This window comes from Prosopis cineraria, unplaced genomic scaffold, assembly GCF_029017545.1.
Source record: "Prosopis cineraria cultivar Desert tree isolate PC_DT_omini unplaced genomic scaffold, ASM2901754v1 PC1, whole genome shotgun sequence".
Classification (NCBI taxonomy): Eukaryota; Viridiplantae; Streptophyta; class Magnoliopsida; order Fabales; family Fabaceae; genus Prosopis; species Prosopis cineraria.
Window position 1 is genome coordinate 48,158,922 of NW_026555332.1, and position 24,700 is coordinate 48,183,621.

The 24,700-nt window shown below is 32.3% G+C and overlaps 3 protein-coding genes across 6 annotated transcripts; all 3 read right to left on the reverse strand.

The window, feature by feature from the left end:
• Nucleotides 1-241: 241 nt before the first annotated feature.
• Nucleotides 242-6,731, reverse strand: LOC129290089 (GDSL esterase/lipase At5g03610-like). Of its 4 annotated transcripts, none has more exons than XM_054926814.1 (4): nt 6,594-6,731; nt 6,271-6,483; nt 5,899-6,170; nt 242-1,049 (listed from the first exon to the last, which is right to left on the reverse strand). In XM_054926814.1, exons 1-4 carry the CDS (start codon nt 6,721-6,723, stop codon nt 513-515), a joined length of 1,152 nt encoding a protein of 383 aa, XP_054782789.1. In that variant the 5' UTR covers nt 6,724-6,731; the 3' UTR covers nt 242-512. The 4 variants fall into 4 exon arrangements, with proteins under 4 accessions (XP_054782789.1, XP_054782784.1, XP_054782779.1 ...); XM_054926809.1 differs by having other exon boundaries at nt 5,899-6,182; XM_054926804.1 differs by having other exon boundaries at nt 5,899-6,188.
• Nucleotides 6,732-8,386: 1,655 nt separating this feature from the next.
• LOC129290035 (GDSL esterase/lipase At5g03610-like) lies at nt 8,387-11,085 on the reverse strand. The gene is made up of 4 exons (XM_054926755.1): nt 10,929-11,085; nt 10,602-10,811; nt 9,381-9,652; nt 8,387-9,212 (listed from the first exon to the last, which is right to left on the reverse strand). Exons 1-4 carry the CDS (start codon nt 10,990-10,992, stop codon nt 8,685-8,687), a joined length of 1,074 nt encoding a protein of 357 aa, XP_054782730.1. The 5' UTR covers nt 10,993-11,085; the 3' UTR covers nt 8,387-8,684.
• An 8,583-nt stretch (nt 11,086-19,668) lies between these two features.
• LOC129285884 (uncharacterized) lies at nt 19,669-20,386 on the reverse strand. The gene has a single exon (XM_054921837.1). The coding sequence runs from the start codon at nt 20,349-20,351 to the stop codon at nt 20,010-20,012; it is 342 nt and encodes a 113-aa protein (XP_054777812.1). The 5' UTR covers nt 20,352-20,386; the 3' UTR covers nt 19,669-20,009.
• Between the last annotated feature and the right edge of the window lie 4,314 nt (nt 20,387-24,700).

The following is a 24,700-nucleotide window of genomic DNA, read 5'->3' on the forward strand; positions in this document are numbered from 1 at the left end:
TATGTTTTTTAAAAATAAAAAAGTTTTAAAAATAATTAAATTCAAAATATTTGCCCAAACAATTTTTTTTAAATTTTTTATTTTAAAAAACAAAAAAAATTATTTTTAAAAGCAAAAAACCAAACATGCTCTAACTCAACAACCAATAAAGTTCTTTGGTAAAGTCTTCGTAAACTATGAGACGAAGGAAAGAGATCAAGGTAAACCACATTCGACTTCATTTTTACTCCGTGTGGTGTGATTAATTCTCCCTGCTAATTCAACAAAGTACGAACATTTTAACTGTAGATATATATCTTGCGTATTAACTTTCAGGAGAATACATCGTTCTCGCATGTGTGTGTGTGTGTGTGTGTGTGTGTATGAAGCTATATAATTAAACATTTGTCAATGTAATGCGCCACGGTAACACCTGAAAGTTAAAGGGTCAAACGGTAACAACGAACAAATTGCAGTCCAAACCGATTCTGGCCGGACTATTATTCCTCAGTTGCTTGACTTAGTTAATACGTTCAAGGGATAGTTCGAAGCTGTTGAAAACTCCTCAAGGTTCGGAGCTTGGTATACACAGCATGCCATCCTGCATCTGAAGGGTGAACCGAATCCCAAAATAAAGCCGATTTGGGATTATCACAGACACTGTATCTCTTCACATGGTTGTCGTCTACGCTGGCACACGAATACGAGCTGTTAGCTCCGAGGCAACATGGCTTGAAGAGCTGGGGGATGTTATAAGTGGAGGGGTGGCTCAGTACTGAAGTGAAAGCCGCGTACAGATCAAGAAGGAGGAAGGTTGGGGAATATTGGTTGTGTCTGCGAGTGATTCGGTTGAGTCGAAGAAGACTTTGATTCAAGAGGCGGTTGTGGAGAATTGCGAAGGTATTGAAGGCATCATAGCAGCGGTTGAGTGAGAAGAAGTAGGTGATGACGGGAAGGCAACCCAGGGGCTGCAGAGCACTCACCACAATTCTCTTCACTCCCAGCTCGTGGATGCGCATCAAATCCCAACTTGTCTGATTTACCACTGACGCAATGAACGACGGCAGGCCCTGCGGATGAATCATAGCACAGCCTCGGTGAGATCAAACAGCAGCATTGCATCTCAAGTATAATTAAGGTAAAGCGAAGTTACCAGAGACTAAAATGAAAGAACAAGAAGAAATCAGGGAGAAACAGGATCTTTATCTGTATCTCTCTCAATCCTCATCCATGCAACAAGACAGAGAAAGTGCGCGCAGCATTAGCGCAGAAGCAAACCTCGCTTCAGATGATCCTAAGCTAATTCCTAAGTCTACTGATCTCTACAGTGAAAGAGGGTCAAACGAAAAAAACGGCGAATGGAATGCGCAGGCTTTCAATTGGGTCGTGGAAGCTGGATATGTAAAAGTCAACCGGGCCAGTCCCATTAAATACACTTGGCCCAAATTTAGAATGCCAACAAGAGTGGGTTTCTTTTCTTTTTTTTTTTTTGACTTTTTCGTAATTGGAACATCACAAAAATTTCTCCTATCCTGGAGTATTTGTCATCACATTGGCTGAGAGCGAAATGTGGCTGTTAGAGTATGAATTGCCGCCAGTCTTAATCTATCGAACGAAAATCTTCCAAAAAGTTATCCGTTTTGTAGAGAACATGGTGCTTGATTAATCATAGTTCATAGTTTAGATGTCATTTATGCGGACTGTGCAGTGATTATATATATTAAGAGGACACGCTCTAGACAGGGTATGCGTGTTAAAATCAAACCGACCAACAAATGGGCGGGGATCATGTGTGAAGAGATGTATAAAAAAGAAAGTATCAAGGGACTTTGATAGCATAACACGTACGTAGCTACGCCGGAATATGCTATGAAAATTTCAGATAGTGTGACACGAGAAAGAACAAAACGTTAAAAAAAAAACTGAATATATATTTGTGATAGTTTATTTATGGAAAAACTGCTCAGAAAGACTTCACCAAATTTCATTTTGCTAAGAAGGACTTGGGACATTAGGCCCTTCTCTAGCATCAAACGGAAGCAACAGAAGACTAAAACACCCTTGCCAAATTCTCCCCATCTCCGTCCTCTCTAGCTCCCATGCAATAGTTTTGGCTCTATGATTTTGATGGTAATGACTAGTAGTGGGCGTGATTCCAGTGGCGATGGCGATAAAGGAATCCAAAACATTGACAATGATGTAGAAGTATGTCGCTAGTCTTGCGTTAGTGACGAACAATTCACCCACCCTCGTTGGTTTTTTGCTTGGACTATGCTTGTCATGTTACGTTAGTTGTTGTCTACTTCATTCCTCCCAACCGACTACTCTGGTAAAGAAGATGATCAATTACCACTACAAGGGGGGCGTTGGAGGATAATTTAAGGAAAGGGGGGATCACTACCTTTACGATGGGCTCTTGCCGTCGTTGTCTTCAGCATCCTTGGAACTTTGTGAATGAAGGTTCGCTTTTTCACCTCCTAATACCTTTAATCATTTTTTGAATTGGAATTTTATGTTTAATGATTTGGAGCAAGTCAATTATAGAAATTGTTTGTAGATGGATTTGAATCTTTCTGCTTTGAGGTCTAGGATACCTACAAAAGTTTATCACTTTTTGTTGTTCTATTACTCTTTGACTTCTATTTAAAATTTTGGATTGAAATGTATTTGATATGTCTAAGCTTGAATCTTTAGTTTTAACAAATCTTCTAGCTTAAAGTTGCATAATGGATTTCTTAGTGTTACTTCCTTAGTTTTCATATATGAGTGTTACTTCCTTTTCGTACTTCTAGCATGATGGATTGGTTTGCTTTGCTCTATCTTCATTAACTTGAATATCGAAGTTCTTCTTACAAGACTTGATATGCTATGGGAAAATAAAAGCCAAAACTTTAGATGGAAGATAGGCGTTGGCGTTCAGAGACAAGAACTCTTGCAAGACAGCTTTGTACATGATCAAAAAAGTGATTAATCTTCTAAGAGATGAGGTCCACATAAGACTTAAACCTTTGCTTATGGTTGAAAATTTTAACGTCTTGCATGGTAGATATTTAGATTAGCAACTATTGTTTAGTGTCATTCTTTTTGTATACTAGCCTTTCCTTGCCCTGGTTTGTAGGTGTTTGGGCTAGAATATGAAACATCACTCAGACAGGTCATAGGACTAGTTGGATTGAGTAACTAAAGAGTCAGACCCCATATAAATAAAAGGGTTGGCCTCGAAACTCAATAAAGGCTACGATAAAATAAACATGTCAAAATCTTATCAGTTACAAGCATTGAACCGTTGGCACAAAAGACGTAATCTTGAGTAATTCTTGAATCTACGAACATCATGCCTAGATATCTTGGTAAGACGGGCTAATTATAAAAAATGGAGAACTTGAAATAAAGAGCGTGCCATGAGTTTCGTGAGATCCTGACTCCTAAACAACATGTGTTGGGTACTAAGGAAGGGGCTACCACTATTCTAACACTATAAATAAAAGACGAAAATACAAAAGAAAACAGTTAACACTCAATAAAAGACTTGCACTTTTACATCTTGTAGCCTTAGTTTATCAATTAGTTTTACTTTCAATTTAGATTTGTGACTTCTCGTATTTCAATAAAATCAAATACTTATTTTATTAAAACTTTGTATCTTTTTATATCCAAGTGAACTATGTTAAGGAGCTCAGGATCATTTTATTATTAATTGAGACTTAATGTCTCTGGCACGCTTGATATTTATTGTTCACTATGAATAATAAATTTTTACCCTTCTCTCTTGTACTTTATCCAGCTTTAACTTGCGGTCCATAATTTTTTTTTATTTATGATCTTTTATACATTATGTAGCAAGTTTTGTAACACTGTAAGGAGGGAACCTCATAATGAAAGCTTTTACCTCTCTCTTTCCCATATTCATTATCTGCCCGGATCAGACTTAATTTGTATGAATATGTATTGATGCTTTTAATGAAAACTTTATCTTTACCCCATTCTTGTTGAAAACTTGCTGTGTTAATTTTGAGTATTTGAACATCTTTGCGGTTATTATTTCTTTAATGCTTTCGTTAATGACTTCATTTTAAGTACTCCCAAATCCCATCGATTAAGCTATCTATAGCTATTTATATAGTGCTACATAATTAAGTCATGTAATCTAATTTCAAATCATGGTTAAGTGAGATCTTTTTTTTTTATTATCATGAGGAATTTGGTTAAGATCTTAAATTGTCAGTGAGCATTGCTTATTTGTGAGCGATAATTTGTAGTACAAGAGTACAAGAAACGTGTTACAGATGTGGCAAAAATTTTATGTCTATATGAAAGCTTGATTGATGATTATGCTTATTTCTAAGAGGGTAGACAAAATGAGGAATGCACATGGTCAGGTGGAGGGTGCAAATGTAGATGTTGGGGCTTTATTGATTAAGTCTCATTTGGTGATGCACATGAGTTGCAACTTTAGTGGAAAAGAGAGAAGAGGACATTTTGATTTGAAAATGACAATTATGAAATGTGGAAGAAAATGACATTAGACCTTTTTACTTTTGTTAAGAGAATGTTGCACTTGCACCTGAAGGTATTTGGCAAATAATATCTAAATTTTTGTATTATTTTATTGTAATGTAGTTTATGTTGTTAAGGAATGTAAAAGCATGTTATTGTTTAATGATAAATACAATTTGTTGGTGTTCAATTGTTGTTCACTTGTTCTTTATACTTTAAATTGGTCTGATTAAGTTTTCAGAACAATAGTAATCATTAAAAATATCTTTTGGCGTTCTCATGAAAAATGAGTAAATTTTCATAATTTTCATATGTGATTTTAGAATATTCATGTGCATTTTTACAATATCCATATACATTTTGAGAATATGCATTTGTGATATTCTAAAAAACACAACATTAATGCAGTATTCATATCTCAAGTTCTAAACCATATTTGAATATGTACTTTGAATATCATGAAAATGTAAATTTTCTTCTATTTATTCAAATAACCATTTTGGATATTCCAATATCACTTCAAAAAATTGCACATAAGCTTTCATTTATTGAATATGCAAAAATATTATTTGAATATATGGAAGAAATTTAAATTTCGTTGAAGATTAATCGCATATCAAGAAAGAAATATTGCATATGCTTTCAAAAATATTCATAAGAGAAATTAATGAATGATATTCCAATATGCAAAAGTGTTATTTGAATATGTGAAAAAAATTTACATTTTATTAAAGACTAGTCTCATATTGAGGTAGGACGATTGCATATGCTTTCTAAAGTATTCGTAAGGGAAACTAATGAGTGATATTTAAATATGTAAAAATATTATTTTAATATATGAAAGCTTTCTTACATATTATTGGAGTTCAAATTCATAAAGTGCATATGACTAAATATCATTGCTCTTAGTATTATAAAATGCTTTTAAGTTAAGAATTTTCATAACATTAAAAGGTGTTATTTGAATAAATAAAAGTTTTCTTACATATAATTAAAATTTAAATGCATATAGTGAAAGAATTGATGTATATGATTGAATATACCTATTTCTAATATTTTAAATTGACATATTGACATTAAAAAACTTTGTATTAGATGTTAACATGAAATTATTGACAATGAAAGGCATTGTGACATATTAACAATGAAGGTTCTTTTCAATTTTTGAGCATTTTTGTCATTTAACCTTCATCAATTATTCCCAGTGAAGAATCTCAATATTAAATCACTTTCAATTTTTTTTAACAATTAATTTGATGGTGGAGTCTTGTATGACAATTTTTTCTTTATTTATTGGGCATTTTATTTTATGTATGAACGTGAGAAGAGGAGGAATGGAATGAAATCCTTATCTGGAGGAAAAAGGAAAATATAATAAAAATAGGAATGGAAGGCGTAGAGAGAGGAGGGGGAGATAAATACCTCAAAGGAGCCGCTGGTGGCCACGTAATGGGCGTAATCATTTCCAGCGACGGAGACGAGGGCCACCGAGTTGGTGAGATCCTCGCTGGTGTACACTTTATGTTTGATCATCTGCTCCAAATTATCAATCTGAGTGGAAACATTCGGCGCGCCAATATCTGCATCGAACACTCCCGCGCCCCCAAAAGCGAAGTTCATTCCTCTTTTCACATTCTCTGCCATCGTCTTCCTCGTTCCGAACGGCTCCGGCGATTTCAGCCCCAAGTACGTTGCTGCGTCCACCCCTTCTCCTTCAGTTACTGCGTTATATATATATATACAATGGAAAAAGTAAGCTAAAAACAGAGACATATATTCACGTCGGGGAGGTACCAACGAAGTCGGTCAGGACTCGGCCATCGGAGAAACGACCGGCGGGTTTGCCCGGATAGGTTGTTCCGTAAGGGGCTTTCCAAGCACTCGATTTCCCTTTCAGGCTGTTTCCGGTATCGGCGTAGGAATCTCCGAAAACAAATATACTAGTCGGGCGAAAGTTATGCTTGTGATGTATCCCTTGCTTACTCTGTACTGCCGTTCGAGTTTGCTCTGCCAGAACAAAAATGATCAGAAGGCTGATCGAGTAGGTGTGTGTAAAATCAATAAATACGAAAACAGTTAAAGAAATTAGCGAGGGAAGAGGGATGGAGTTTTGATACCCGAGACGGAGACAAACATAAAGAGGAGGAGAGAGAGGATGGACAAGTGGTGGCTGTGAGAGCCCATGGGGGAGGAAGCGGCTGCACGAGGATTGGAGTCTGATGCAAATTTTGTAAGGGAGAATGACATATAGGTACAAGTGGACCCATTAATTTAAATTAACTCCTAATTAATTTTAAAGTATCAAATGAATTGTATATTTGACTTTTAATTTTATAATTTTATATGATAAATGTATAATTTATATTTTAAATTTTAACTAAATATTTTAAAGTATCAAATGAATTGTAAGTTTGATTTTCAATTTTATAGTTTCATGTGATGAATTTATAATTTATTTTTTAAATTTTAACATTATTAAATTTATTTTTAGTTAAAATTTAAAATATAAATTATAAATTTATCATAATAAATTTACAAAATTGAGAGCTAACATTGTAAATTTTTGAAATTTATTACCTCAAAAGTGATTGGGACTTAATTAATTTAAATTAATTGGAGACTTATCTATCATTCTAATCCCATTTTGTAAATGAAAGGGAACTTTGTGAATTGATTGTAATGGATAGCTAGGGGAGAATGTTTAGGTAATTACCAGACTAGGGGAACTGATTAATGATCGATATTTGTTAACATAGAGAATAGAAAGATGGGTCAACTCGGGCATGATGATGATATCAGACGTGGATTCCCTAACCTTTTTAATTGTCATGCACTTATTCGTATTGTGATTATGAGCCCAAAAACGTATTGTGAGAATTGCCACCAGAAAATCCAAAATAAAGAGACAAACCTTCAAAACCATTTAAGGACTTGCAACATATGCCATTATTACATGTTGAAGTTGGACCTAATATGTGAAGGTTAATATCGGAAGGTTGGCCTCCGATGAAGATAATATCCGTGACCAAACCCTTTCGTCTATTCACTTCACAAATTTATTCACTTATCCTATTTCCTTATTATCCATTTCCCTCCTTTTGTCCTTATCACCACATCAAAATTTTAACACTTCTGATCTAATATTTGATAACATTATAATTTTAATTTTATATAAAAATATATAAATAAATTTGGGCTGTTAATTTTTTTTTGGCTTGATGAACTATTAAAATTTGATCTAAACAATTTAAAACTATAATTTTTATTTATATATTTTATGTAAAATAATAATTTTATCAAAAATTAAATCTAAACCATTAAAAAACTTGAAAAATTTATATCCAGGTACCACAGATGAAAATTTATTACCGAGAGATCCTACAAATTTTATAAAATACTTTCAAGTTTTAAATTCTACATATTAACAACTTGATTAAAAGCATTTATAACTAGATAAGGGTCATTTACAATTGTCATTGCCCAATTGTCAATATCATTAATCAAATTGAAAATACGCAAGATTTGAAACTCAGAATTATTTTGCAAAATTTGTGGGTACCTTGATATAATTTTTTCAAAAAACTTTGATTGATCGGTAATGAAGGAAAAGAGACACCTATCTCCCCATATAATTATTTTTAAACGTTGGTAAACTTGAATTCTATTTACTATTTATATTCTCAATCCATGAATCCACACCACGCGCGATTCCCGTCACCCATATCGGTGGCTACGATCATGTCTCCATTTGAGCTACGCCGTGCAAAGGTGCGCGCGCGTTAAATTTAGCGGACGGTTAAATTTCCCTGCAAAGCAGATCCCCGCATCAGCACCGCCGAATCCTTTTCCGTTTCTAAAGGCGAATCCGTCGTGTGATCCTTAATTGTCGCGTACTAGATTTCACGACAGATTAAACAAAATTCAACCAGAATAACATGGAAATATTAACAGGAAGAGGTCTACACACATTGCTTTCAATAACTCGGGGAAAATGGAACCTGCTTCTTATACTTATCAAGAAAAATAACTGAGTAAATCACACACGCCCTCCCCACCTGGTTCGCAGGACAAGAAAGACCATTAAAGCAAAATCCTACTCAACTACGACTCATTGCACACCCGAAAAACGGCCGAAACATGCTGACTACTACCACAAACTTCCTTTCTACCAAAGAGACAGAAACAAACTCTCTCTGTTATTGTTTGTATCAGTAGTGAAGTTGTTGAAGATCAGAGGTGTTTCTCAGTTTGTTATAGACGGCATGCCACCCAGCCTGTGTGGGGTGAACCATATCCCAGAAGAAAGATGCATTGGGATACTGACAAACCCTATATTTCTTGTCCTGCTTATCGTCTACACTCCCACACGAATACTCAGTGCTCACCCCTGCGCAGCATGGCTTAAACGTGTTCTCCATTTTATGGCTATTTTGTTTTTCGGTGGCATTCAGCACTGACAAGAAACTTTCATAAAGGTTAACCATCACGAAGCTGAAATTCTCCTCGCTTTCTCCGTTCACCTTCTCTACTGCATTCAGTAAGTAGCTGTTATGAATCGAGACGAGCGTGTTGTAGGTATCGTTGCAAGCTTTGTATGACGATGAGACTGTGATCTCGGGAACGCATCCAAGAGGTGGTAGCGAAGTCACTGCAATTTTCTTCACTCCCAACTTATGAATCCTTTGCATATTGAGAGCCGTCTGATTCACCACTACGCCAACAAAAGAAGATAGGCCCTGATATGTATGTATGTACATGAGAAAACAGAGAACCATCAGTATAACCTCAGATTAAGCCTGACCGTACGTGTTCATAACTGTATATTGAATAAATGATGATACTAAACCTGAAGAAAAGATCGAACTATACTATTTAAATATATAATTTATATCTAAAATACTTACACTGATCGAGCCATTGGTGGCCAAGAAGTTGCTGTAGTCATTCCCGGCCACGGAGACAAGGGCAACTGACTTGGCAAGGTCGGATTCATTGATTTCATTGCCATTGATGAGGCTTTCAAATTGATCGATCTGGGTGGTCATGTTTGGCCCTGGAATTAAGGTGTTGAAAACACCAGTTCCACCAAAAGCAAAGTTTATCCCATATTTGCCGTGATGTGGCTGTTGTTTTAGCATTCCGAAAGGCAATGGTGACTTCACTTTCAAATACTTAGCTGCACCAATCATCAGTACGAGTTCGTTAACAATTCAGCAAACTACATAAGATCGTCTGATTGATGTTGGCTAATGTGAGGAATAGATTATTCTATTTATTTGTCTGTGATTGTAATGATTGATTAACCAGTAAAGGAGGACAGGCTTTTGATAACTTTTACTCATGAAAAAACAGCATGCGTACAGACTACAGTAACCATTTAAAAGTTTACGGGGATAACAAAAGAGTGATGATAATACATGCTGAATGAGTCTTAAATTATAAGAGAATAGTATATAACTACTTTTGAGAAATTTTTCCATCTTAAATTATAAAATAAAGTTAGGAACATTGTTATCTTAAAATATAAAATAATTTTAAAAAAATAAAGTTTTACTAATAATTTTTTTTAATATTATTATTCTTTAGATATGGAGAGAAAATTAAAATAATATTATATCATAATGGTTAAATATGTAGGGATATTTTTAAAAGTTTATAATTTTATTTTAAAAAAATAAATTTATAAAATATAATTATTATATTTTATTGGTATGCACAGTATTTTTAAACTTTGTTTTATACTTTAAAACAGGAGAAATAATTAAATGTGCAATTTCCATGAACAAGAAATGTGATAGTGAGTAGTACTAAAGAATTACGATAGAGCGTGCTGAAAGCATGACTAATGCCTAATGGTATTAACAAAGAGAAAAGTGGCCAAAGCATGCTGTCACACGTAAGAAAGTAAAGAACAGACCATGCTGTTGAACAAATAATTCTAGGGGAAAAAGAGAGACAATGTAGAATACAGATGGGACATGATTATGAAGTAGCAGGGCAAAAGGAAAAAAGAAAAGTTGAATCAATTGAGTAATGAATAAGTTTTCTGGAAAAAGAGAGAACCAAACAACATCAGATAGTGAAATATGAAGTATAGAGAAGCCAAAAAAGCAGGGTACACATGCCGATATAGTCGGTGAGGACTCTTCCGTCGGAAAATCGACCGGCGGGTTTGCCGGGAAAGGTGCTCCCATAAGGCTCTTTCCAGACCTTAGATAGTCCTCTTCGGATGTTTCCGGTGTCCGCGTACGAGTCACCAAAAACGAACAGTTTCCTTGACGCGGATTTAGGGCGGTGGATATGGTGACGAGCCTCGAGTTGCAGAATCCACTGTTCTGTGATGACAAGTATTGTAAGAAACTGATTGAGGTTAAAAATGTGAACTTTGGGTTGGTGAAGAAAACTAAAAAGCTAAAAAGGAGAGAATAGAGAATGAAAAGAGTGGTATGCACCTGAGAGGAGTAGAATAAGGAAAACAGAGAGGAGAGAACAAGGGTGCTTGCGCAGTGAGGCCATGATTGACGCAGTAAGGAGGAAACGGCTTTGAGGAGAAGGGAAAGGTGGAGTCGCCGAGCGAGGACATACGAAAGCCTCAGAAATGAGTAACTAGAAACTGGCTGTATTTATAGCGCCAATGAGACCAATACACGTACACCCAAAATCCCCGTTTCCTGTATAATCTTCCAAACACTATTTATAATGCAGTCGAGATTTTTTTTCTCTATTTACAAATTATATTATATTTTTATTATAAATTTTTTATTTTATTTTTTATCAAATATTTGTGAGATAAAATATATCATTAAAAATTTAAAATATATATCTTAAGAACAATGTTGACAAGTTAAATTTTTAAATATACTTCTTTTATTACAAAATATAAAATATTTTTAATTAAATCTTATCTCTTAATAAAATAATTATTTATTTTTAAATTAATCATATATTTTTATATTTATTATTATTAAACACTCTATAATAAATATAAAATTAATATTGATAAGAGTATTTTAAAAAAAAAATAATTATATTTTAAAAAATTAAAAAATATTTAATATTTTTAAATATTTAATTTTGTTAAAAATATATTATATTTTAAAATAAAGAGAGTAATTAATAAGCTAATGTTTTCCTTAGTATTATAAAGACGACTGGAGGAGTGTAAGTAATATAAAAGCATACTTGTCTTCGTACTATGAAGCCATGTCTGCGGGACTGCGACACATTTTTCTCCCTGATTGACATGTGGGCAATTGGCTAATTAGTTTTTGTCATAATACTCTTTTTATCTCAAATTAAAATATATTTTTAAATAAAATTTTATATATTAATAAATCTTATTAAATAAATTTAATAATTTTATTTTTGAAAAAATATAAATTTATAAAAATATTTTTTATTTAATATATTAAAAAATAGGAAGAAAAATTAAATAGAGAGGTAGAAAGATTAATATTAAAATAAATTCATTTAATAAAATTTTAATTTTTTAAAAATATCTTATATTTTAAAATGTGAGTCTCTTATAAAAATATTTTATAATTTTTTTGTATACAGTAGCATTATTGTTTCAATAATTATCCTCCAAGACCGCATTGGGTTCGCCAGTATTCATGCTGCGCTCATGCTTAAGGCACTGATGGTACCCCCGCTAATACATTATCCTTTATATTCAAATAATTATTTTTAAATTAATTATATGATTTTCATTACTTGATTGGGTAAAAGGCTCAAAGTATATAATAAAAACTAAATCATAAAAATAATCTTATTCTCATCTCCGTAAATATTATTTGCACACGTCTCAAATTAAAATTGAATCCAATAGTTTCGGCGAAAAAACAACAAACAAAAACAAAAAAGGTTGGAGTTTCAAACTCCCAAATTAACGTGGTTAGGATTTTGAAATTAGAAGATGTAGAAACATAATAATAATAAATTCCACTTTTTTACTAGATCACGTATTGGAAGTATGAGGATTGGCCGAGTTTGGAGGGGAAAACTTAACAACAAAGGTGCAAAAAGGAACCGGAGGCATAAAAGAATTAGAAAAGAGCAACAGAGCGATAATGAAAGTTCATATATGATACTTTTTCTTAATGGGATATACAATCAATTTACAATTAATGTCAATATAATCACAATATATGAGATAAGTTAACCTTGACAAAATACATTAACAAGTAATAAATTACAAATCAATCGTAATCAAATAAAATCACATTTAATTGCATTAACAATAATTAAGTTTAACATGAAATTGGTATACTTATTGACTTCAACTTGCTATACATATAGTCAATTAAAGACAAAATCTTCACTAACGGTAAGAAAATCTTCATTTTCATTCCTGTAGATTTCGGGAAAAAAAATCCTGTAAATATGAGATCCATTACAAAATAAGTACTATGTAAACAATTTTATTATTTTCTTTAAATTTTTGAGATTCTTTTTTTATAATTTTTTTGTTAACTAACGATAATTAAAATGAACATAACAATAAGGACCACATTGTACTATTTCTAAATTTTGAAATAAAATATTACATTAAAAATACACTTAGGGTTATAGATGTGTTTATAACCAAACTGTAAATTTGGAAGCCCAGCTTAACTCAACTTAATCATCCTTAAAATAATTAAAAATAAATATTTGTGAAGCCTTGCCCGCTAAATCAATACCATGTTTGGGCCATCACACTCCACCCATAATAAGTGACCATAATAGAGGAAGTGTTTTCTAAATTCAAGCCAAGATCATAAATAAATTGAGGAACTATCTCTCATAAAAAAAGGATCATCATCAACAACAAACTATCGGTCAAATTCCTAGACTCCACATCTATTATATTTTTTTTATTATGTAGTTTTAGTTTTTACTTTTTTGTTATACGACTAGTATAACCCACCATCTCTTTGTTTAATTAATATATCTCTGCTTCCCTACATATACATTACTTTTTTTCACTTCACATTCTAACATCCAGGTAAATTATGGTAAAGGAGCCTGGATTCTCCGCGTTTGATCAGAATTCATGTTCTTTTATTCTTTTAAGACCCTTGCATCTCTAACACGCCTTGTGACTCTTCTGTTTTTGCCGAACAAATTTTGGCATGCTCGGTGGGACACTCGTGAACAAAATGCATAAGACACGCGAGGATTAATATGTTGTTGGAAAGAATGGACCTAAGTCTTAAGACTTAAATAACATGGCTGCACAGCCTTTTGCACTATAGTGATTATGGGATTATAAGTAACACCTCCTCAAGGAATGCCTTACGCACTTGCTCGAAACGAGAGTCTTAAATCCTCTTGTTCAGGTAAACTTTCTATTATTGTGTCTAATGATGTTGGAGCTTTATCTTTGGCCATTATACAAAGTCATATTGATAACTAAGCAACGACCTCACATGCACTAGTAGAGAAACTTAAGAGAACAAGAGCGAGCCAAAGCCTAGGAGAAGTTGGAATCTCAGGCTGACAAGAGGCAAGGAGCTCTGTTGCAGACTCTGAAGGATAGGCCAAGGAACATTTTCACTATGCTGTCTAGATTGTCGTAGGAACAAGTTTTAATTGGCTCTTACATTCAGATCATAGATGGACTTGAGGTAGTCTCTCAATATGCCCTTCGACTAAAAGATCAACAATGAGGACCGTTATAACATCTCTTAAAGAAGAAATAGTGGGTCTAACTCAATAACAGGCCTGTTCGTCTGGCCAGTAGAAAGGACAAAGGACAAGACGCTATGAGAAAGAACGATATACCACTAAGATACCTTTCATGAAGCTCTTCAGGAGTGGCACCACTAAGTTAATGCTCTTCACAAGTCTCTTTAAGAAAGACGAAGAGATCTTAAGGTTAAAGTCGAGCCTATGAGTCAAGTCACCATTAAAAAGCTTAGGGGACAGGTTGTATGGGCTCACCAAGAGGACTTCATCTCCAAGGTGTCTATTCAAGCCAGTTTTCAAGCTGAGAAGAAGTAGACAACTTTACCTAAAATGTGGGAAAAAAATCAAAAGTCTGTAAAAAAAAACTCAGGGCTCTAACAAAGAAATGAGAAAGGTCTTTGGCTAACAATTTCTTTAATACTGGTACTTGGACTATCAATTTTTGAAACCATAAGGCCTGATTTGTCATTTCTTGTGGTCCCTACTCTATCAAATTCAAATGACTTTGATATAAATGAGTCATATTTTAAGAGATCGAATCCTAAGCCACTAATCCCACAAGGACTAACCTCATAAGGGCTAACTTTATACGGGCCAGCACCACATGGGTTAAAATCAGAAAAGCAAGCTTTGCAAGAGCCCTCTTTATAGGAACTCTCTCTTCAATGACTCTCATCATAGGGACTAATTTCACACGAGCCAGCACCACAAGGGCCAAAGTCAAAACGGTGTGCTCTGCCAAGGCCCTCTCCACAGGAGCTCCCTCCCCAAGAGCTCTCTCCATAAGATCGAGCCCCACAGTAACTAGATTTTATAGAACTAGCCCTTAAGGCCTCATAACTTGAAGGGCTAATTTTAAAACCAGCACTTGAGGTCTTAAACCTTAAGAAACTCGATCCTATGCTAAACCATTTAGCCCTTAATCCTCAACCACGAGAGTGTCCTAAAAAAAGTACCAAATCAACCATCACTCAGAATAGGACTGAGTCGATCCTCTAAGACATACTGCTCACACAACACTTAGAAGCAGGGCCAATAGAAATATCCATATAAAATTGGCCTATGAAGGCTTCGGCCAATTTGTCTGTGAGGGGCATTATTTACACCCAAATTATAAATTTAGAAGCCTAAACTCAACTCAACTTAATCAACCTTAAAATAATTAACAATGAATATTTATGAAACCTTAGCCACTAAGTCAAAATCTTGTCCAGGCCATCATCTCCATATTCTACCCATGATGAGTGACTACAATGGAGGAAGTACTTTTTAAATTTAAGGAAAGTGATGATCATGGGGCTTGAGCGCCAAGCCAAGATCATCTACCAATAGAGGAGCCTTCTTTTATCAAAAGAGGATCATTACCATCAATAAATTACGTATCAAATTCCTATAATATATGTCTACTATTTTTTTTATCATGTAGTTTTAGTCTTTATTTTTTTATTTTAAGGCCGGCATAGCCCGCCACCTCTTTCTTTAATTAATGTATCTTTACTTTCCTGCTAGGGGTGTAAATGGGCAGGTATGGGCCACCCATGGCTAAACCCGTTACCCACCTATTTATGAGTAAACGGGTGGCCACTCACCCGTACCCACCGATACCTATTTCCGCCCGTTTTTAAACGAGTGCAAACAAGTATGGGCAGGTGCAGGCAGGTCTAGGCCACATGTTTACCTGTAGCAACCACTTTCAGAAATCACTCATCAAAACTTCAAGATCATGGCAAAATTGTGAAAAAAAAAGGGTCTTCACAGTGGTGCACGAATCCACTTAACATCATAATTCACAAATATTATTTATTTATAATCAGAGATTGTTCGAGCACAATGTGAGAGATAGTGAGAGGAAGCTGAAGTTAAAGTAGTGAGAGGAAGTTAAAGTTAAAATCATTGCATATTGCACCAACTGATTTAAAGTTGAAGAATAAGGCGAAGCTGAAAGCTCTCTCGTGACTCTGGCCAATATGGGACAAGTTGAAGAACAAGGTGAAGAATGACTGGCGACTGTAAACGGCAAAGCGAATGACTAGAGCTCTCTCACGATTGTGACTCAGGTTAACGGGGAAGAAGTTGAAGAGCAGGGTGAGGTAGGACTAACAAGTGGCGAGTAGTGACTGTGAACGAGTGGAGCTCTCTTATGATTGTGACTTAAGCGAACAAGGATGACGTGTGACTGGCGAGTGGCAACCACAAACGAGTGAAGCTCTCTTGTAACTCAAGCAAACGGGGGAGAAGCTGGAGAACAAGGTGAATGGTGAAGTGTGACTGCAAATGGTAGAACGAATGGAGTCAGTCCCCGGAGTTAAGGCACACACTCGCTACTTAATCACTCATGCAATGCAAAATTGTAGATCTAGATCCACTATCCAAATCACACACAACAGCAAATTGGTAACAGGAGTTTTTTTGTTTTTGAACTTCGAAGTCAGGATTCAAGGCAAAGTCAGTAATGCATAATGGTGTTTTTTTTATGTTCATGAATGATCTGCGCCTAGTGGTCTGGGCTGATTTTTTTTTTCACATACACAAACTTTGGGCTGGAAACTGGTGTTTTAAGAGACTAAAAAATTTAAAAAAATATAGTATAAACGGGTGGGTATGGGCCACCCGCAGCCTTACCCGTTACCCACTCGTTTATTCACATACGGGTAAATACTCACCCATACCCATTTTTCTTCCTAATTGAATGGGTATGGGTTGACCCATTTTTGAATGGGTCGGGCAGGTATGGGTGGATTTGTGGGTTAACAGGTAAAATGCATACCCTTATTTCCTGCATCTACATTACTTTTATTAATTTCGCATTCTAACATTTAAATAAATTGTGGGAAGGGAGCCCGAGTTTTCCATATTTGATTAAAAATTAAGTTTTTTCATCCTTTTGAAACCTCACATCTTTGGCACACCTTGTGACACCCCATTTATTTTTGCCAAACAAAATGTTCATAGACTTATAATTTAAGGATAAAATTTTTTTATTTAACCCTACAAACAAATATTATTCTTCAATTAGTCTCCTATAAAATCATCTTTTCAATAAACAAATAATATATAGAATTAGAGTATGACAATAGTTAATTTCATAATTTGGTGAGAAATAAATTATGGGACTGTTTGAAACTATTTTTATTTTATTATTATGAGAATAAAAAAATAATAAAAATAGGTGTTTTTTTTATTCTCACTTGTTCTTCAAAACAATAATCACAGAACATTTAAAAGTTATTTTATTTTTTTATTCTCCAGAATAATATTTTATTTTTTATTTTTTAAAATATTTTTTAAAAACACATTATTAAATAAATTTTTTTATTTTTTTATTCTGAAGAATAAAAAATTATTTTTAAAATAAGTTTTCAAACAGTCCTTATATTTACTGTTTGGCGTTTTTCCTGTGAGATCAAGCGCGTGTGCAAAGCGTGAGCAAAAAAGATATATTTATTGCGCCGAAGGCTTGATATCTGTTTTCTCGACCGCCATAAAATTGGTCTTGATTAGACAAGGGCTCTTAAACAGCACTCCCTCGTGTCTAAGTTATAAGATATTTTTTTCAACTCATCTTGATTTAAAATATAAAATACTTAATAAATTTTAAATTTTTTTAATTTTATTATTGTATTTATTAATTTAGTTTATTGTATAATGTTATTAATATTTATCATACTTTTCTCACTTTTTATGATGGTTAAAAATTTATTGATCTGCAAAGAGATTCACATTTTCTCATGTTATTGTACTTTATTAAAAAAAAACATTATCTCCTTCATTTTATTTATTATTGGCAGTTGGGAAAAAGAGTAAAAAGAAAAACTTATAATATTTATAACTAAAAACAAAAATATAACTAAATTTTATTGATATTCAAATTATAATTAAAAATATTTTATATTTTGAATTAGAGAGAGTAATCTATAAATAATTATTGCAATTTATTGAGAAATATTCTTCTAGTCTGATTTATAAATTATTTTTAGCATATCTTATTGAAATTAAAAAATTTAAAATTAATTAATTATGTCTGAAAATTTAATAATTTTTTAATTTTGTTTCTATTAAATAAACATATTTTAACAATATATTTTTATCTTTTGAATATTTAACAGAGAGTAAATGAAAAAATTTTGTAATTTAATAAAAATTTAATGAGATAAATTATAAATGGAATCAAAAAAAATATTCCCTCTCCATACAACATGATCAAAGGGAGTAAAATGTCAGCCATTACTTATGACAACATGCTGAATCCCACGACCGTGATCGAAGGGCCGATAATGGAGTTGTCTGGACAGTGGTTGAGCTCTTAAAGTGGAGTTCTGGATGGAGCTGATTGTCCCAATCTTATCATTATGATGATTACTGAAGATGAGTCCGTCACAGACACATTGACCCTCTCATTCAAAGTACTTTAGCAAAGTCGGGTCTGTCTTTGGCACATAACAGAATGATGTTTTTATCCTCCAAAAATAGATTTAGACTGTAGAAATTAAATTTAGATGGTCGAAATTTAAAATTTTAATTCTATATTTATTAAAATAAAAAATTATAAAAAATATAAATATGCCTTTGCATTATCTATCTGGATAGGATTTAATTTGAATTATTCAATTTAATTTTAAAATTTTTTCTAATTTTATAAATTTTCTATTTAGATGTATTTTAAAATATGGACCATCCAGATTTAATATTAATTTTTTTATAGTTTATATATTTTAATAAATACAATATTAAAAACAAAGATAATCTTTAAATTGGCACTTTTAAAAAATATATTTACTTAAAAAATTATAAGTTAAAGATTTTAATTTTGGACGGTCCAGAATAATTAATTTATAAAAAATATATAAAAATTAATATTAAATTTCAACCATCTAAGTTATATCTGTTCGAATTAGTAATAAGCATTTATTAATTCTATCAATTTTTACTTTGATAAAAAAAAAAATATAAACTGCACTTGGCGAGCCTGAACTTTTATCTCACTGTCGTTGCCTTCATCATCTAGTCTACTGTTCTTTCTCCTCCACATATCTATCAAGTTCTAGCACGCCGTTATCAACTTCTTTATGAAATTTATCAATTACAAGGTTCTTGTTTCACAGTGTTGAATGGCAACAACTACCATATCCTTGGTCACGGGATATGAAGATGGCCCTTCTATCCAGGAGCAAGTTTCAGTTCGTCGATGGAAGTCCTCCTATGCTGAGAGCTTCTGCTCCGCTTTCGCCCTCACCGCAGCGTCGCAACAATCTCGTCCTTACCATAGCTTAAGGTTTAAATCTGGACGGAGCACAGAAGATGATTCCGTTTTAGGTACCTTGTACTTTTATTCTAATTTTTTTTAATTTGTACTAAAAAAAAAAAAAAAGGTTTTGCTGGCTCATCGTTTTGTTGCCGTCTTTCTTGCCCAGAAAAAGTGATTCTATAGCGTATGCACGTTACTCTACAAACTATCAAACTCGCAAGAGTTCAAAAGGACCTCTTCGCGGGAAGGAGATTAACAAGTTCCTAGAACGAGCGCGCTGATCCCGGAGAACACAGGCAGTTTATCAGCAAATTTTAAAGTGTCTGAGCGACATAGAGAATGTAAGAAGCAAGAACCCCAAACATTACAAATCTACATAGTCCCAACTCCCAAGTCCTGGAATTACACATGGGATTGATATGTTACACGACAAATGGGTTGTATATATAGCTCTATAGAGAGAATCAATTCTCTCAGCTCAACTCCACTTCATCAACCATCTGCACTTTTTTACATGACTGAAAACGTAATCCAACCTACAACGCAAGTACAACCATATTACCTCGCTCCACGTAACATTCCTCGATGGAAATGAAAACATCGAGGTTGCTCTGATATCTTATCGAATGGTGAAAGGGCTAATCTTGATGACTAATCCTGGGAAAACATCATCTGGGTCATGAATGTGAGGATTCTCTTCGACAATGTAAGGATCCCCACACTTCTCACTTATGGTTTGCAGTGTCTCTCCCTCGCGAACCACATATATCTCATCACACCCCTTCTTCGTATTCTCCTGCATCATCTCAATCCCCAACTCGCTTGTGCCTGACTCGCAGCAACTCAGTACCAGCATGACTGCTAGAAACAGAGCACAATACCAAGATATCTTCTCCCCCATTGCCGTTGAAGAACGCCCACAAGCCATCGGAGAACTTAATGAATTCTTCTTAGGACTCATAATTTCTTGTCTCAAGTAGGTGGGGTTTTAAAGGGATCTGGATCGTAAGTGAAAAGAGGAGGGAGAAACCAATCCATGGTTGGTGGAGTGGGTAAAGATATAGGAGGGAGTTGAAATGGATCTCTCAGTGAAGTAGGTGAGCGTGGAGTGTTTGGAGGGGATGACCTATAAATAAAAATGGGAAAGAGTTGGTTTAACCGCTTTATTAAATAAGATAGCCCTTTGCTTTTGACCTGGGTTCCTATTTGATTCAAGTTTTTCCTTCCACAGTGAAGGTGCTTCACCTGCACCGTTTGTGTTCCTGTAGAGAAATAACCATCCATGGGGAAGCAATGAGGAGCATTCAGGATATGGAATGTCAGATTGTAGATACTCGAGGTTACCTAGAAAAGGCACCATTTTGCAATTAGCGTAGCATCTTTTTTGTTTTTATTTTTTTTATGAAGAATAGCGTAGCATCTAGCATTGACTTGAGAAGGCATAATTAATAATTGGTTCATCTTGCCGAAATAGTTGATGAAGGTGTAAATGTGAGTTTGGTTCAGACCAAAATCACCCACAAGTGACACTTTTAAACGCAGTTTGGAAAGTACTATGTTTATTTTGTAAATTTTTATAGATAATTTATATTTTTTTCCGTAGAATACTTTTAAGAGTATTAAAATTACATATCTCCATTGAATGATATGACCCATTTTTTCATGCATTTAGGAGAGTAAAATTTTTGGGGGTGGGGGGGAATTAAGTATCCAATTGTTTCTCTCGTCGTAGCTGTGCATTTGATAAAAGTGGTTTATATTAAATGTAAAGCGTATAAATATATGAATGGACGAAGTTTTGTTGCTAAACAAATGTTTGTGAATGCAAATATTGATAATAAATATGTAAATCCAATTGATTAATAATAAATACACGTCAAAATTTTATAAAGAATATATCTTGTTTTTCTGATTAAGATGAATGACTAGAATAAAGTAATTAATAAAAGTTATATTATTGTTCTCAAGTTTTTTTTAAAATCAAATAAAATGATGAGATTTTTTTATGAGACCCTTCATATTTACAGTGAGCTAAAATTCATTCCCCCCCCCCTTCTGAAATGGGAAATATCGATAAGAAATGAAACGATATCACAATCACAATTACAATGTTTTTTCACAAGGATTTTTTTATCACGTTTTGATTTTAAAAGTAATATGTCAATGTAATTTATAAGTTAGAGTAAATTAATACTTTAGCTTCTCTCTATTTTATCATAATTACAGACTTTTTTTTATTTTGAAACATATACGAAATCTTTCTTAAAATGGATAGCTATAAAATACAAAGACTCCCTCTATTTAAAGATTTATTTTCATCCACCCAACTTAATTGACTGATAAATTACACTTGTTAGATTAAAATACTTCATTTTAAATACAAATATTGTATAAAAATAATTGAAATTGCTCAAAAATAATGCATATATTTTTTAATTTTTTTCATTTTGTAAACATGTTTATATAGTATTCTTAAAAAAATATTAAATACATAAATTGATTAAAACTTAAAATAATATATCAATCATGCAATAAAAAATCTTAATGAAATTAGAATTTCCAGGCCAAAAATAAAAGAAGTATCCAATATAATAAATTACTTGATATAATAAATATTTATTTTTTAATTTCATTAATTCTAACAAAAAATTAAATTTTATTTTTAAATATCCACTTACTTAATTATTTAAATTTTTTAAATTGGAAGAGAACAGAAAATTAAATTACAAAGGAAAATTAATAATTTTAAAATTTTTAACATAATTACAAACAAAAAATTAAGTATTTTAATATTTTTAACAAAATATTCCTAACAGTATTAAAAATTAAATTAAAATAGAGGTTTTCAAAACAAATGAGAGGTCATAATATTTTACTCTATAAATTATTATATTCTCTCAATAATTAATGATAATATTCTCTATTCTTTTATTGAACGTGCAAACTGTAAAATGACACGACATGTATCATTCCATTTCCGTTTTTGAAGTTACTATTTCATTTAATTTCCTTGGAGACTCCCATGCTAAAATTAATACTCACACATGTCATAATAACGAGCACAAGACTGGTGGAATGTGGATCATGGATGCTGGGAGGCGAAGATGAATAAATAATAATACCTTCCCCAGGAGGGCAGACGACATCTTTTGATTCTAAGTAGGAATTTTCAATAAATAAAAAATGATTTGGTTAGTAAGAATTTGGTCAATCACTCATAAGCTTGCGAAATCAAATCACCTACCGATGTAAAAATCTTGTCAACGAACGATATATAAATATTTTTGTAAATATTTTTTGAATTTAAAAACATTTCCTGACTTTAGTAAATTCCTGTAACTTGTCTAAACTTTGTTTTTAACCAAAGGAAAAAAGTAGGGATTTTCAAATGAATGAATAGCAAATATCAATTTAGATAATCAAAAGTAAAAATATAATTTTAAATTCTAACACTTTGCTCAAATTTTGCTATAAAATTTTTACATCTTTTTTATGTATTCTAAGTCCCTGTAATACTGCTGATGGAGGGACCTTGTTTAAAATTACAAAATGACAAAATCACCCCTTGTTTAAAGTAAAAAAATGTGGGTTCACATGAAAAGTTATAATTTTTTGTTCAATTCTTACTATTTACAAAATAAAAGTTGTAATTGCTTAGACAAAAATTATAATTGATTATTTTTAAAACTTAAATTTTTATGATAAAAGAAATTTTACGTGAGAAATTATGATTTCTTATTTAATTCTCACTATTTATAAAATAAAAATTATGATTAATTATTTTTAAAACTTAAATTTTAATAATAAAAGAAATTTTAAGTGAGAAGTTACGAATTTTTATTTAATTTTTGTAATTCATAAAAAAATTATAATTATTTAAACAAAAACTATAATTAAAAAATAGAGCAGACTTGTCATTTTTATTTTAAATAAGAGACAATTTAATTATTTAATATAAAATAATTAATATCAAAAAGATATGAGGCTTTAAAAAATTATAATATTTTAAAATATTTAATTATCATTTATATATTTTTACTTTATCCGAGGATTTCAATTTTATCCACCTCATGATTCCTCCTGCACAGGTTGGACTAAAGGACAATTGAAAGCAAAATAAAATATTATTTTATTGAGCTTTCGTTCAATATTTTCCCCTTTCAACTTTAACTTGAATCAATTTAACGAAGCAAAATGCATCTATTTGATCCCTCGGAAGTCCAGACTGCAAAGTAAATTCTCACAGAATGCTTGGCTGCAACAGTTCGAGCAAATACCCAACGTTACCACACTGCTATATTCTAGAGTTTAAAGTCATGTTTGGTTTTTATTTTTAAAAACAAAAAAAATAAAAAAATTATTTATATAAATGTTTTGAATTTAATTATTTTCATTTTTTGTTTTTATGAAAAAATAAAAATATTTTTAAAGTTATTTTTTATTTTATTTTTCTTATTTTTAAAACACATTATATTTGATTATTAAAAAATATAGTTAGCTTGATCAATTTTTATTATAAACCATTACCATTAATCGCTTGCAACAATCACTATTAGCTTATTTTTAAATTTTAAAAATATTTTTATATTAACATTGCTAAACAAATTTTAATATTTTTTTAGTTTAAAAATCAATTCTAAAAAATGTATTTTAGAACAGTTTTTAAAAATAAAAAATAAAAATAGAAATCAAGTATGCCCTAATATTTTGGTTACAGGGTTTCATCATTATAAATATTTAGTGCATGTTTGGTTCTTATTTAACATCAATTCTGAGATCAAAATCATTGTTTCGTAAAAACTTATTCAAACACTCTCAATTTTGCAAAACTCCATTTGACTTGTGAAATTTTATTTTTGAAAAAGGTATTTTTTTTCTCCACTTTAGAATCAGTTCTTGATATTTGACCATTTTTTATTTTTCACCATCTTCAAGATTGATTTTGAAAAATTATCTAAACATTTTCAATTATTAAAACCAATTTTAAAAAATATTATTCAAACATCATCACGGTTTGTTAATCAATTTTTTATAATCAATTTTTGCTAATTAAAATCCTAACACACCCTTGATTACCTAAACTCAAACCCACAATGAAAATTCTGGCATCAACTTGGTAGCTCACAATCGGTCAGTTACTTATCGATGCTTTTAAAAACCATGGCGCAAAATTAGAATAAAGGGAATACTGAAAATTAAGTAATTGACTAACTTAATGATTGAAAGTCTACTTATTCTAGAACACCCTAAGTTTTTTAGGCCAATTAGAACGTGAGACATATATCCTCACTTATGAAAATGAGATACTAA